The 16,700-nt window shown below is 50.4% G+C and overlaps 1 protein-coding gene across 2 annotated transcripts in view; it reads left to right on the top strand.

Annotated features, from left to right (window-relative positions):
- Positions 1–16,700, top strand: part of LOC135915844 (uncharacterized) — a 38,686-nt gene that overhangs the window by 17,618 nt on the left and 4,368 nt on the right. Inside the window, exons 7-8 of one of the 2 annotated variants that reach the window (XM_065449035.1) lie at positions 1,894–2,167; positions 6,179–6,905. The exons of the other annotated variant lie outside the window; for it this stretch is intronic. Coding sequence (XP_065305107.1) covers positions 1,894–2,167; positions 6,179–6,641 — 737 coding nt within the window. The 3' untranslated portion in view covers positions 6,642–6,905. Of the gene's footprint in view, positions 1–1,893; positions 2,168–6,178; positions 6,906–16,700 lie in introns of those variants that run through there. 2 annotated transcript variants of the gene reach the window in all.

The raw sequence follows: 16,700 nt of genomic DNA on the forward strand, positions 1-16,700 counted from the left end.
ACGCCTCGAACGCACCGTCTTTCTACAGCGGTGGTGTGCGTAATTTTGTTGCACTATGCAAACGAACGAACGAACGAACGAACAGAACACGTTTCTTTGCCATACTTAAATGGACCCTGAAGAGAAGAAAGACGATTCAGGCTGTATTACTAAATTAACCTTCTAGAATATCAAAATAGCCACTCTTACCACGAGAGGAGGCATTATGAGTTAGAGAAGACGCAACAAGGAAAGACGGGCGCCGAAGCCGCCTTGAAGTTCCTGTACCAGCCATCCGTGACGTCATAGATTGTGACGACGACTGCTCCGGACTAGCAAATTTTTCATCGCTAAAGATGAACTGCATTGTATGCTATAAGCGGCAAAAATGGAACTTGGCAAGTTTCAAAAACTCTCGCTGAGCCAACAGCGGCACAAATACCAGAACACACTTTCAAACCCTTAACGTCACGCTGACGGAGCGGTGCAGGTCAATTTCGTTGGGAAATTCGAACAATGGAACTTTAACGTTAATTTTCATTCATTTAACATTCATTTAACGTTCATTTTCGTGCGTTTCACTCTGAAGGCCGCTGCGTATGGCGCGGCCGCGCAGGCCTTATCTGGAAAGCGATGTGCGATGATGCACAGAGTCTACAGGTGCGTCCACGGCTGATAATTTCATGTGCGCGGTGTTCTTGCCGCTTCGCGTTAAAGCTGCTGCCGCTCTTCCTCATGCTAGCCTTTAGATAGAGAATTCCGCGATGATCAACTGCAATGTTTACGCTTCTTGCTCGCCTTCAGTGTCCTAGGGTCGCCCCAGTCAGCAGCTCCGGCTCGCCAGAGGTCGCGACCGGCGCAGCGGGCGCTACCACAACTGCGGGGGTAGCAGCGACTGCTAAAGCCCCTTAAACTTCGTAAAGTAGTGCCACGCTTTGAACAATGCCGCCTCCTCCTCGCGCACTCTGGCCGACGCCGCGTCGCTATTGGCATAATAGCATCACGTGGGCCCTAGCGCCGTGCATCACCGCCATTTTTGCTCGAGAAGAGTCTACGGAGTGGCGAGGAGCGCATGTTGGCTCCGTTGCTACGCTCGAGCAGTGGTAGGCGGCGTCATGGTCGAGGAGGGAGCATAAAAGAGAGGAGAAACGAGGAGTGAAGGCAGAGGAGGAGAGTGTCACTCCTTTACGAAGTTTTAAGAGGTTTAATTTAGCGACAGCCGCGTCTACCTCCTCGCTCACCCCCTCTCGGCTCGTTGCCGCATCAGAAAAAATTCCCCCTCCTACCTCCTTTACTCCCCTCTCCCCTTCCCTGCTAGCGCTGAGCCGCTGAGCCGTGCTCCTCAAGGGTTGCAGAAGATAGTGCAACTAAAGCCCCTGCATCCACGCGCCACCTGGTTGGCGGAAACGTGTATGGAGGGGCTTTAAGTGCCACCACAGAAAACCTATACCCTTTCCTCCTTCCCTCAAGAATCACTCTCTCTCAGAAAGAAGAGCGCGCGTCGGAATCGTAGCCGACCGCGGCGGCGTCTACCAAGCTCGAAGTCCGATTGTCCTCGTTCTCCAGTTCAGTTGCTGTGCTATAGCTACCGGCGAAGCAACCACCTCCTCTGCTGCACATTCCCGTTGTTCTGGCCGCACGGCTACTGCCGCGTAGGCGCGGACTCTACACGCCGCGGCTTCGTGTTTGCACTTCGGCGTGTCGCACACAGCCCGGTGGCGACTTACACCAACAGCACAACCGACTGAAACTTTAGGAATGCGCCGGATCCCGACTGTGCTCCGAGATCGCGGACGCGTTTCGACGATTGTACTTGTCCCATGTGTCCCATGTCCACTCTTACGCTAGTCACTTCAGCATGGAATGCCAACTAGCCCAGTCTCACACCCTGGTCTATTCCCCTCCAACCTAAAGGTGGCACGGCCGGCGACAGGACTATGCCGACTGCCAATGTTCCCGTGTCCGTTGGCAACGGATTCTTGCCGAACGTGGCCCAGCTGATCACTTCGAGGGTAGGTCGCGTGGACGACGCCGCGCTGCAAACGTCGCTGCTTCAGCTGAAGGGTCACTTTGGTTTCCGAGCGGGCGACTTCGTGGTGGCCACTGCCTTCGTACACCGCACGACGCTGTACTCGCCTTTCGGCCGCGAAGACACCCGCCATGCGACCCTGGCCGTGCGCATGCTCAGGTATGCGCGCAACTCGGGTGACAGGCTGTAGACGCTTCCGCGAAACACTTTCGTGGCATGTGCACTCGTTTGTGCGCCTTGAGGTTTGAATGAGGTTTTATTATTAATAGACAAGATATAATATAAGGCAATAATATACAGGAGGAGGTCCCGAGCTCAGAGACTGTAATGGGACCTCCTGAAACTGTAATGGGACCTCCTAGTATAGAGGTCTCCAGCACTCGTAAGAAATAATAATTTAGCGAAGAACTGCCACTTGTTGGGCGCGTTGGTAATCTGACATTGAAAGCATATTTGGCGCCAGCGAACAAGGACAGAAGTGAGACGACACCACAATGCGCGTGAAGTGAAGACGCGCCTCAGGGCCGCCGGGTTTCCGTGTGGTTAGTGCTTGTTTGCCGGAACCACCTGGGTTTTCTTTGGTGCTGCTTTGTCTAAATGAATCGTTCTAGGACTATAACTATAATAAAATAAAAGGCACCCGCGTGCTTAGGTTTATGTGCGCCTTATTAGAAGCGCAAATAATCTAAATTTGGAGTACTGTGCTACGCTTGCTCTTCTATATCCCCTTTGTTGTTTGGAACATTAAAATCCATCCATCCATCCATCCATCCATCCATCCATCCATCCATCCATCCATCCATCCATCCATCCATCCATCCATCCATCCATCCATCCATCCATCCATCCATCCATCCATCCATCCATCCATCCATCCATCCATCCATCCATCCATCCATCCATCCATCCATCCATCCATCCATCCATCCATCCATCCATCCATCCATCCATCCATCCATCCATCCATCCATCCATCCATCCATCCATCCATCCATCCATCCATCCATCCATCCATCCATCCATCCATCCATCCATCCATCCATCCATCCATCCATCCATCCATCCATCCATCCATCCATCCATCCATCCATCCATCCATCCATCCATCCATCCATCCATCCATCCATCCATCCATCCATCCATCCATCCATCCATCCATCCATCCATCCATCCATCCATCCATCCATCCATCCATCCATCCATCCATCCATCCATCCATCCATCCATCCATCCATCCATCCATCCATCCATCCATCCATCCATCCATCCATCCATCCATCCATCCATCCATCCATCCATCCATCCATCCATCCATCCATCCATCCATCCATCCATCCATCCATCCATCCATCCATCCATCCATCCATCCATCCATCCATCCATCCATCCATCCATCCATCCATCCATCCATCCATCCATCCATCCATCCATCCATCCATCCATCCATCCATCCATCCATCCATCCATCCATCCATCCATCCATCCATCCATCCATCCATCCATCCATCCATCCATCCATCCATCCATCCATCCATCCATCCATCCATCCATCCATCCATCCATCCATCCATCCATCCATCCATCCATCCATCCATCCATCCATCCATCCATCCATCCATCCATCCATCCATCCATCCATCCATCCATCCATCCATCCATCCATCCATCCATCCATCCATCCATCCATCCATCCATCCATCCATCCATCCATCCATCCATCCATCCATCCATCCATCCATCCATCCATCCATCCATCCATCCATCCATCCATCCATCCATCCATCCATCCATCCATCCATCCATCCATCCATCCATCCATCCATCCATCCATCCATCCATCCATCCATCCATCCATCCATCCATCCATCCATCCATCCATCCATCCATCCATCCATCCATCCATCCATCCATCCATCCATCCATCCATCCATCCATCCATCCATCCATCCATCCATCCATCCATCCATCCATCCATCCATCCATCCATCCATCCATCCATCCATCCATCCATCCATCCATCCATCCATCCATCCATCCATCCATCCATCCATCCATCCATCCATCCATCCATCCATCCATCCATCCATCCATCCATCCATCCATCCATCCATCCATCCATCCATCCATCCATCCATCCATCCATCCATCCATCCATCCATCCATCCATCCATCCATCCATCCATCCATCCATCCATCCATCCATCCATCCATCCATCCATCCATCCATCCATCCATCCATCCATCCATCCATCCATCCATCCATCCATCCATCCATCCATCCATCCATCCATCCATCCATCCATCCATCCATCCATCCATCCATCCATCCATCCATCCATCCATCCATCCATCCATCCATCCATCCATCCATCCATCCATCCATCCATCCATCCATCCATCCATCCATCCATCCATCCATCCATCCATCCATCCATCCATCCATCCATCCATCCATCCATCCATCCATCCATCCATCCATCCATCCATCCATCCATCCATCCATCCATCCATCCATCCATCCATCCATCCATCCATCCATCCATCCATCCATCCATCCATCCATCCATCCATCCATCCATCCATCCATCCATCCATCCATCCATCCATCCATCCATCCATCCATCCATCCATCCATCCATCCATCCATCCATCCATCCATCCATCCATCCATCCATCCATCCATCCATCCATCCATCCATCCATCCATCCATCCATCCATCCATCCATCCATCCATCCATCCATCCATCCATCCATCCATCCATCCATCCATCCATCCATCCATCCATCCATCCATCCATCCATCCATCCATCCATCCATCCATCCATCCATCCATCCATCCATCCATCCATCCATCCATCCATCCATCCATCCATCCATCCATCCATCCATCCATCCATCCATCCATCCATCCATCCATCCATCCATCCATCCATCCATCCATCCATCCATCCATCCATCCATCCATCCATCCATCCATCCATCCATCCATCCATCCATCCATCCATCCATCCATCCATCCATCCATCCATCCATCTAATCTGTCTGTCTGTCTGTCTGTCTGTCTGTCTGTCTGTACTTAGTGAGAGTGAGTGAGATCTGTATACTCGAAGACAACTTTAATTCTGTGGCAATGAAGGGAAACAGCTGCGGAGGCAAAGCACGCACAAGCGTTTCTGAAGAGTCCCGTGTTTTCATCCACGTGAGTTTAAGCTTTGGAAGAGCAAACATAAACACCTTATTAGCAACAGTTAAATGACGTAAAACGCACCACTGAATGTAAAAGTTTACTTAACTAATTTTGCAGCTTTTCCCTTCCGCGTCTGAGCAAACGCGAAATTATAGAGATTCTCACTATAACACCTAGAGGGTAATCTGGCGCCACCGTCTATGGGAGTTTCTTAAGGGGGCTCCGTGCCGTCATGGGAATGACGGTATATGTGTCTGCGAGGCTCGTGTTGGCTGGTGTTGTAAGAGGCTTCGTCTAAAACGTGGATGTGGCTACGCAAATAACGCGTTCTCAAAGTAAAATCTTCATAAAATGTTTCCATTCACGCATATTACATCTTTACTCACCCACGATGCATGACCAAGCGAAGAAAAGCAAGAACAGACGACCAACTGTTTCAAAGCGAGCGCGAACCTTGTCGTCTGTCTTCCAACTTTAGCGGCCCGCTGATACATTCTACGTAACATGTAGTCGCACACAGAATAACAAGTTCTCATAGTTAAACAAAACATGTTTTCGCGTAATAATAAAGCTAAAACAGCTTTTCACGTGCTGTTCTAGTAGAAAATAAATCATTGTGACAGACGAAACGGGGCTTGCCAAGCGCGTCTTCAAGGTGTCTTGTCTCTACGAAAACGATGCCAATCCGAATCCACAATATACCGGCATTCCCATGCATACCACAGCGCAGCAGCGCCAGATTTCCCTCTAGGTAATGTAGTGAGAAACTCTATGCGCGAAACCGTCGCACGTGAAGCGGCGTCGATTCAGCGTCCGTTCCGAGAAGCCAAAAGCACTGTCAAACGCTGGCGGCCTACTCGGCGCCGTAGCACATGTGCAGCAGCCACGTGCCCGTACTTTCCCCTTCATTGCCAGAGAAAGTTGTCCGCGAGTATGGCATGCTTAACCGTTCTTTGCACTCAAAAACTTGCCGAATCTCAGGGCGCTGTTCGAATCGGAGTCCGACTACGACCCCGCTTGGTCTGCGCACTACGTGAACCACTGCTTCGCGGCCTCGGTGGCATCGACGGTCGGCCGGAGTCCCGTCGCCGCCTCCGCGGAGCAAGATGGCGCCTCCAGCGTTAAGCCTTTCATGGGCAGCCGCTGGGCCGTCCAGCTTGCCTGGCGCATGCATCGCTCTTCGTCGTCGCCGCTACGGGGCGCTGCCAAAAACAGCAGCGGCAGCAAATTCGCGAGGCTGTTCTTTCGGCTCGCATGCTTCTCGCGCTGCGGAGAGCCCCGGGCCCGGGACGAGTGCAACGACTTCGCCAACTTCGCGCCCGAACTCGCGGCTGCCTACGGGTGCTCGGGCAAGCGCAGAGGCGTCTGCGACGAGTGCGCCGCGGCGGGGCGCTGCGAGACACACGTGCCTCAGATCGGTTCAGGTTCCGTTTCGAGAGAGTGACTCTATCCCCTTCGGGCGTGGTGTGTACGCAGCAGCGCGCGCCAACGGAACGCCGAATCAGAACTAACGAACATGGTGACGTAATTTGGACTACTTGCGGATTACCTAATATTAATTTTGATGCCATGATTTACCGCTCCTGATTTCCATAATTCTTTATTCTTATTAGAGATGTATCGATAGAAACCTTGGTATAATGTATAAGCAAAGGCTCGTGTTACAGTCTCGTAGTATTTTGGTATTACATTCTGGTATTTCACGGCTTATTGACGTTTCGTTCTGGTTCGTACACGTATTTATGTATGAATGAATGAATGAATGAATGAATGAATGAATGAATGAATGTGTCCTGTTTAGTGGCGCAAGGGCCAGGTATGGCCAAAGAGCGCCAAGTTCGTACACGTATTTGCGGAAACTGTTGCGAAGAATGTTCCGGATAAAGCGCGTAGATCTGGTCGTAGATCGGAATTGCAGCAACATGTAGTGTTTGCTGCATTTGTGTTGGTAAAATAATTTGTCCATCACTCAACCACAGCCACATCATCCCGAATGGCTTTTAGTATCACCTTGATTTTAAGCATGCATGCACAAATCAACTAATTTATTCAAACATTTAACACACATCGAGAGATACTTCTGCCTGTACATACCACGTCTGTCAGTATTCCCGAATTATCTTTGAAGTTTACGAACTTGGGCCCCTTTTACGACTTTACGAATGTTGCGACAAGTGCTACGAAAAAAAAAATTACCGACGATTACGTTACTTCCTAATGCGAAATTTGAGCGCAGCAAATAAGCTGTTTCACGTTTTCGATAGATTGAGGCAAAGAAATCGAGCAACACATGTATGCGCTATCACAGAATTTTTTTTTTATTTTTCACACGTATTCCTTTAACAAAGACTCCACTAACAGTTCTTGACAGTCATGAAGGAAGCTTTGTGGTCGGAGAAATAGACTGATATATGTTCGACTTGGTACACCAATGCTTGATTCTCAAAGACGAGATCTATACAAGTGCCTCGCGAGGTTGTCACAGCCGTGGGACGCGTTACGAGCGAGAGGAACGGGATGTTCTCCCGCATAAGTGTTAGGAAATTGCTGTTTGTCTTTTGGGACGCGTTACGAGCGAGAGGAACGGGATGTTCTCCCGCATAAGTGTTAGGAAATTGCTGTTTGTCTTTATGTCAACATTAAGTCCCCCACTACTAACATCGGTGTGGATCGATGGACGGTTAATGCGAGTTGCAGGAAGTGCACGACGTCTTTCGTGAGTGCGGTAGCGGACTCACGAAAGCGGTATCAGTCGGTCGCTGCTAGCGCTGGGGGGATGGAAGGGGGGCGGAGCTGGTTACGAGGCCGACGATAACGCCGACGACGACGCGAAACCCAGGAACGGACGCCAAAGAGCCATTTGTGTAGCCAGCCCTCCTCCACAGTCTCTCCTCCTCCCTTCCATCATCCTTCCTCGCCCGGAGAGCCGACAGCGCGCATGCGCGGCGGCGGAGCAGATTCGTCGGCGAGCTGGTTACGAGGCCGACGACAACGCCGACGACGACGCCGACGACGACGCGAAACCCAGGAACGGACGCCAAAGAGCCATTTGTGTAGCCAGCCCTCCTCCACAGTCTCTCCTCCTCCCTTCCATCATCCTCCCTCGCCCGGAGAGCCGACAGCGCGCATGCGCGGCGGCGGAGCAGCAGATTCGTCGGCGAGCTGGTTACGAGGCCGACGACAACGCCGACGACGACGACGACAACGCCGACGACGACAACGCCGACGACGACGACGACGCGAAACCCAGGAACGGACGCCAAAGAGCTGCGCTCTAAAAGAAATTATCTTCGCGAGAGCGATTCCCTCGTTTGTTTCCGAACTTTCCGTCGAAGTTCTTTTGGTGACGAAAGGATGCCCGATGGTTACTTGTTTCAAGCAAGTTCTCGAAGCAGGCGATATCGGCAACAGCACATTTGCTGGCAAGGTCACTGTGATATAAAAATTTAGTGATGTTTCACTTCGTGAACGCGGGTGACCCGCAAGCGTATGTGTGCTATAGTGCACCCGACGTTGTCGGCTCTCGGTTCGACTGAACGCCTACACTTCGGCATCGCAGATCGTTCGCGCGGCCACACCACACGCAGTAGCCGCCGGAGTCGAACGCCCCGTTGTAAACGTTGGCTTACTATTTAAATTACCTAGCATAGTGTCGGCGCGCACAGGCAAAGAACAGGTGTCTGCACTCGATGACCGCACACTCGATGACCGCGGGCACTCGCTGTCAAAACTCTGGCATGGAGAATCGCGGCAGCAGCAGCGAGCGAAATGACCTTCGTGCTGTCCGTCATTTCAACGCAAACTCAGCGATGAGAACACAGCGTACGCAAAGCTGCGAGTCGTCGGCCCACCCATAGACTGTGCCCTCAAAGCAGAGCATTTTCAAGTTAAAGCGCGCGCGAACGCGCGAGGCGGAGCTACAACGCCCCCGCTCCATCTCCACCGGTGCCATGGTGCAATGCGTGCTACAGAATACGGCGCGCTTCTTCCCCTTGTACACGCGAGATTAAGCCGCCATCGTGGGCTCACCGTCGCACGCTTTCACTCGCACACACAGCGTATACGGCGCGCGAGGGCGATGTTATCCCAGTACGTCTGTATCGGAAAGCATATCTGCTGCAACTGCCAGAGGAGGTCCACCCGGCGCGCCTCCGCCTACCTTTGTCCTTCGTGACGATTCGCCCCGTTTGTCCTTCCCGCCTTCGCTCAACGTTACCTACACTTTTCTCTAGGTGGCGTAACCTCAGCGCGCGCTCGCGTTCCTTCGTACTTTCTCTGGCGCGCGAATTTGTTCGCCCCCAGGCGCCTTGCTCGCTCGCTTGCTTCGCGGCTTCACACAAGACCACCGATTTGAAGAGCTGTACAGTCATGCTTACGCTTAAAACGATGTGTTGCTTGTCAACCTCCGCTGTTCTAAGTTTGCAACCCGCCGTGGTACCTTAGTGGCTGTGGCGTTGCACTGCTATAAGCACGAGGTCGCGGGATCGAATCCGGGCTACGGCGCCAGCATTTCGATGGGGTATAGAAATGCAAGAACACCAGGGTACCGAGCAATGGGTGCGAGTTAGAGAACACGAGGGGCTAAAAATTAACCCGGAGTCCCCCACTGCGGCGCGTCTCCTAATCATATCGTTGGTAAAGGCCGTATAAACCCATAATTATTTTTCTGTAAGTTTACTCTTGCTTATATGCGCTGTGTCTAAAGGTAAGATATTGTTAAGGAGGTATGTAAGCCTTCCTCAAAAGGCGCGCGCTCACAGCATACACAAAGAAATAAAGAAATTCACGCAACCGCTCCCCCGTAACTCTTCGGCTTCATGCCCAAGAAATTTACGAATTTTAAAGTTCGAAGGTTGGCAGGCATGGCACCTGCACTCTAAAAATTAATAACATGCGTCAAGTTCGTTACTGAAAAGGTTTAGAAGATGAGCCTCTGCGTCAGAATTGTGGCGACTGCTCTTGTATTTCAGAGGACACAGCAAGCAGTACATGTAGCGCACGACGACGATGTTCTGGGCATCGCAATGTTGTTGTCGAGCCCACACTTAATACATTTATAAAACTGAAATCCCAAAGAGCGAAATTCTAAAAAAAAAAAAAAATTGGAGGACGCTTAAGCTTCGCCTTCAAGAGTGGAACGCGATAGCGTTCCCGTCGACCCGCCAATGGGTGTAAGACAATGGGCTACAGGGCAGCCATCACTTACGAGGCGCCCCGCATCAGACGCGGTGAGCGTCGAGCCATATGGTCGAGCAACGCGGCGTTCGGCGCAGCAACGAAACGTGCGCCTGAGCAAGCGGAGCGAACCAAAGAACTCGGTATCCCGGAGGGGGAAATGATGCACGCCAGCCAAACGCCGTGATCGGCACGGGCAGAGAGATAGAGAGATAGTGATCTAAAGAAAGGAAGGACGCTTGATTCTACAGAGGGAGCCAGGCGAAACGTTGTCAGGGGAGAGAGTCCGAGCAGCGCCTCCTCTATAGACCAGAACACGCTAGTCTCGCACCCAGACTAACCGAACGCATACTCTCGCACCCGGGTTGCCCGGTCGACCGGCGCTATTTTGTGCTGGGCTGCCAAAGTGTGTTCCCCGGCGACCAGTAGACATGGCAAGCGCCAGCTCTAGGGCTCCGAAGTGCGGAAATGTGCCCGTTCACACGGATCCAAAGTAGAATAAGTCATCTGGGCATCATTGCGTCGTGTTTGGATGCCAAAACAACCAGCGGAAAAGGAGCAGGTTGCTTAGCGCTGTTTGCGAAGAGCACAACACACGTAGGGAATCGTGCCGGTGCGGTGTTTTCAGCCTGCGCCGATTTCCATCCGCAACGAAGAATGCCAAGCTGCGCCACCGGTGGATAGCTGCAGTGAATAGGAAGAACTACCAACCCAGTGAAAATGCACGAGTGAGTATTCGATCTGTGTATATTTTGGTGCCACGTTCAACTTTGCGCCCTACAAACGTAATACGCAGGTTTGCTCCGAGCACTTTCTGGGCAACAAGCCTACAGAGCAGAATCCCGCGCCGGTGCTTCGCCTTGGCTATAACAAAAAGGCAAGCCTTTTCGTGTTTTTATTCAGGCAGAGCTCCCGACGGTTAAACGGAACAGTTGAGTTTGCGGTTAGCGATACTTGCAGCTGGTGCACGGAATGACCATTAAGCGTGAACGACAAGTTGTAGGCCTTGCTGGTGAGCGTTATTGCTAATGAAAGTAAACCGAAGTCTGCTCGTCACGTAGCATGCGTCCACAAAAACGTAAACGACGACTACTCGTCGCCGAAGGTGTTCTTGCAGCGCACCTACCTTTACGAGCTGGTGTTGCAGGTGTCATTCGTAACGAATTCATTTAGCCTCCTGAGCTCTACACTGCGTCTGGGCTGTTATGCGGGGCAAAGCGCAAAATATTTCCGTTCATATGGCGAGGAAAATAAGGTGCTTAATTATTCTTGTATTTTGTAACAAAATTTTGATCGTTTTCACTAGTTTTTTTGCTGTTTTCTTTTCTAAGGGAGCGCCAACAATCCGATGGCCTCGCACAAGCGAAACAGGTCTGGTACCAGGTAGCTGCAGTTGGTGGGGCTAATTTCTTGGAATCCAGGTGCGGCTGTTGTCTTGTACCAAAGGGGTCCTGATGATGCAGCTTTAAGTAGGGATGGTAATTTTACGTGCCCTGTCATGGTTTGTGCAACTGTACAACACCTGCATCTGTCATGCTCGCCCTGTTAAACGGGCTTTGACTGCACATAAAGTTGAACATTATGACTACTGTAGTACCTCATTTTCCAATGAGTGCAGGTTTAGCATCATATGCTGCTTGTTCGAGTGCTGTAGGCTTTTGTTCTGAATGTTGTACTCTTAAGTGGTTGCACGATACAATTGGCCTGGTGTATTTTCTATTTCATATTGAGAGGACTTTATATCTTCGCAAAAGTGATGGCATGGGAAAGAACTACAGCCCTTCTTACTATAACATCTATTTTGTTTTCAGTGTGCAGGTGGTGAAGGGCAGGCGTCTGCTAACCAGGCAGTCAAACGACCTCGCCATTTGGTTGCGAAGCGCGGCCAACCCAGTAGTGACCATTACAAACAAGACCAAACTGAAAGTGCAGATGACAGTGTTCTGCGTGCTTTAATAATATATGGCACCAACACAGGGCTGTAAATTCCTTCGCAGGTTACGTGCCAAAAAGCTCACAGGTGTTCTAGCATATAGCGCGCGGTTTGTACAAACGTAATAGCGTACCTACCCGATGTATTCGCTTCTGCAGTCTGCACAGCACTCAGTGTGTCCATTGTGGACTTGCACGAGGTCTTGAAGTTTGATTGAATCCAGACAGCGAAAATGACAGGTTAGAAAAAACGTGAAACACGCCTTCCGCCCAGCTAAAAAGCCCCAGTTTCGCTTTCGCGCCGGGTCGCTTCTCCCGGCGTGGCAGCCCAGGCCTGCTACTTCGCGGCGCTTGGGATAGATGGCGCGACCGACGCTCATCAAGATGGCGGCGCCCTTTGAATTCATGGTGTTCTGGTGTATAGAGGAGGCGCTGGTCCGAGCCGCGACAGCTCCAATGCGCGCGTGGCGCGCCATCTGTCGGGGCAGCGCCGTACATGGAGAGGAGGGGGTCTTCTGTGTTTGCCGCAAGATGGCTCTCCGTGTGCGGAAAGCGCAGAAGAAATGCAGCGAAACGCACATCGCTACTCGTGTAATTGCGACTTCTGTAAGTTACATGTTCATAATTACCGATATACACCACAGTATAACTTTCCACGGCTCGTTTCGAAGGCAACACCGCATTCACTAGAGGCGCGTTTGTACCTTTTGGAAGCATCGAAATCGTGGCTGAGTCATTCCATATGACCTTATTATGCTGCTGAGCCTCCATAGTATATGGTCCACAAGAATGTCGGTATGTCATGCTGATGTGAATGTCCATTCTGTACGAGAAAACTTTATTGAAAGTGTCGTCTACATGCGTGAAGTGTACAAAGCCCAGAAAGAACCGCCCGATTGGTTGCCGCTGTTCGATGAGTTGGCGAAATTCAAGCGATATTAATTTCAGAGAGTCAGCATAAGCTAAGCTGATTCTCTTTTAACAATGTATTCGCATGGCAATTCTGTGACAAGGAAATAAAGAAAAAAAAAGAAATCGTGGCTGAGTGGTAGCGTCTCCGCCTCACACTCCGGAGACCCTGGTTCGATTCCCACCCAGCCCATCTTTGAAGTTGCTTTTTATTTATGGAGTGCCTGCCGTGATTTATCGCTCACGGTCAACGCCGCAAAACGCTGACGCCGACACCGACGCCGACACCCGACGCCGACACCGACACCGACGCCGACGACACCGGCTTTTCTGCGACACGAGCTCCTTAACGCTATCGCGTTAATAAGCTTTCTTCAAGAACTGGGAATTTTTTTACGGCACTCCCGTTTCGCTTTCCCTGTTTTTGTGTTCTTTGCTTTTGCAAGACTAAAACCCACCTATCCCCAACAGCGGGTGTCTGTCCTTTTTAGAGGAAATTGTCGATCGTCATCATCGTCACAATAAAAATTAACGCGATTATTTTAGTAGCAGCAAACAAAATGGTGGTGTCGGCTGTGAAAGCTTGGATGCATCACAGAGAATGAGTTTGACACTGAATGAATCGCTGAAGATTGCAAATTTTTTTTGTTACTAATGAACAATAGCGTTTCCACCCAAACTGCAAAACGGGCAAAACGATTTTATTGCTTCAATTAGATTGAAAGAAAATAACGAACGAACAAACAATAAGTTGGTACAGGAAAAGGTACCGGTAGCCACGGCATTGCGTGATAAAGAAGGAAATGAAATTTTGATTCCGCTCTACAGGGCGGAATGGAAAATCGAATGTCGCGTGTGCCAGAACAGTTGGCTACAAACGGTCGGTTCAAACGTGTAACTCATATGGCGTCGTACTTCCGTGAAGTACGGCCGGATATAACGATACTTGCTTGCTTCCGCCTCGTGCATGCATCGATACGCAGGACAGCGTAATAGACACCCGACGGGAAACACAACAATGCTTGACATTACGACTTCGACACAAAACGGCGTGTGCGGGGTAATTAGTCGGGCCAACGCAGAACTCCGACAACGTTGCTGCAGCGAAAAAGTGGCGTTAGCCACGTGACTCACCATGCTATAGCGTAAGAACACTCTGCGCCCGTCTTGAAGCAGACCACGTGCGGATGTTTCTTGTGCTGTAGCTACGCTGTTGCCTCTGGTTTGCGAGTGATTGCGCAGTGTTGTGTTGTGTCTGTCTGGCGGTGCATACCAGCTTAGGGAACTACGTCATCTCTTCACCCCTTCGGGATGGAGTTTCTCAGGCGTAAGTACAGTGGTCTGTTGCTTGTCAAAGTCTTTAATTGATTTTAATCCTACATGCCGGCTCAGTGGCGAGTAGAATTTTCACTGCTGAGCACAGGTCGCGGGTTCAAACCATCTGACTCGCCGGCCGCAATCCAATGTAGTCGGAATGAACGGAAAAAAGTGCTGCATGGTGTATACCGAGCTTTGGGTGCGCGATAATTTGGGTCGGTCGGTCGGTCCTTGGTCGAATACAGTTTCTACATACTCTGTAAGGAACACCGTCTATTGGGAATAAAGCTCCACGAAGGGCAGATGATGCAGGACGGCGTTCGTGTTGTCCACGTCCCTTCTCTTGTGTCCTGTCTGCACGCCTCACCTTTTCTTGCATAACGATGCAGGACTCGCACGCTGCTTCAATAGTCATAGACATATGCTCTGGCATGCGCGAGGACGCGCGTTCTAGAGATGCAGCGTATATAGGCGAGGCACAGAGTGATAGCTTGCGTGGGTGGACCTGCTTTTACTTACGCCGAACGGATACGCTCAGCGCATGGGTCCCAAACGAGCTGCGGTGACTGAACTGCATGGCCCACAATAGACCATTCTGCATATGAACTCAGGACTTAGATCGATGCCGTGAATAGGTAATGACGATGAAGGACGGACGTCACGTTAATTAGGCTATTTCAGACGGTTGTTCTGCATCAGGCGCTTACCGGTGCAAATTTAAGTTTAGCTGTTCGACCTTACGAACCACTAGGGCTTTGGTAAAACCTGATCGACGTGTTACAACAGGCGCCGAGGGCGTTGTCGGGGGCAGGCATATCAAAGTCAGTTGCAACCGATTGCAACAAAATTTCGGTTTGGCTAAATTGGTTGTACGTGTGTGACATGTACTGTGAAAGCTTCGAGACCGCTAAATGTATAATGTTCTTATTAACGGCCTTTAAATGTATCCTCAGAGAATGACGCGGCCACCTAGTGGTAGCGCGGAGATGACTTAAATTCCAGGCCATGGCCTCCGAGATTTTTACCACCCCGCCTGATCTCGGAAATCCTGCCTAGGTACTGCGCTTGTTCTCAATATTCTGGGCTCTGCGTCACTTCTGGCGAACGATATTGACCGCTTTCGTTTCACTGTCGGTATATGTAAAAAAAAATGTCTGCTTCCGGAGTTGCCTCTTCGCCGCTTCGTAGGCTTAAAAGTCCTTAAAGACTTAAAAGTCCTTAAAAGACCTCGACGTCCCATCGTGGGAGGCCTAGGCCCAGCCGACAAAAGTGCTGATGCTTATTAAAGTTCACTCTCTCTCTCTCTGCTTCCGGAGTTTTTCGTGACACATCAACTCGTATTCCAAGCGTAAAATTTTGCAGGAAGGTACAGTACATTGTCCTGTATCTACGCTACCACGCCATCCGAAAGTAGAACTTTTACGCACTAGGAAATTCTGGTGGAGTTTACCATTGAGAAAGCGCAACAGTCATAGTCGTAAAGCGTGCTGTTCGCAGGCATGCACGGATGTCAGAAACTATACGTGCATGCAATATGCGCTATGTGGCAACGCACATGCACTATCGAAGCGGTGAATCAATTAAAGGTAAAATAAAATGCATTTAAATGACGAGCGGATTACATTGCATTCATTGTGTCGCTGGAAGTATCTAATCGAATTTCATGTACATACTTTCCGTACCTTATACCCGCTTACGGAATAGCGGAGCACTGAGTGGCAGCAATGCTGATGACGACATCTGGTGAACGAATATTCGGTTGCATTGTGTTTCTCGCCAAGAAGGAAAAATAGAGTCCCTATACCGGAATTATTGTTGCTGCCGACGGCTTCGCAACAGCAGGTACGTTCAGAAGAAATGTCGTTGTAATTTTCGCTATGAGTGTTCTAGTTGGACACTTGGCGATTGCAAAATGACGCGGCTAGTTGTCCGCGTGTCCGATATTTCGCAAGTGGTGACGAGTTACCGACAGGTTAAAAATAATAATATTTGGGGTTTTACGTTCCAAAACCACTTTCTGATTATGAGGCACGTCGTAGTGGGGGACTCCGGAAATTTTGACTACCTGGGGTTCTTTAACGTGCACCTAAATCTAAGCACACGAGTGTTTTCGCATTTCGCCCCCATCGAAATGCGGCCGCCGTGGCCGGGATTCGATTCCGCGACCTCG

The sequence above is a fragment of the Dermacentor albipictus genome, chromosome 10 (assembly GCF_038994185.2).
Source record: "Dermacentor albipictus isolate Rhodes 1998 colony chromosome 10, USDA_Dalb.pri_finalv2, whole genome shotgun sequence".
In the NCBI taxonomy this organism is placed as follows: Eukaryota; Metazoa; Arthropoda; class Arachnida; order Ixodida; family Ixodidae; genus Dermacentor; species Dermacentor albipictus.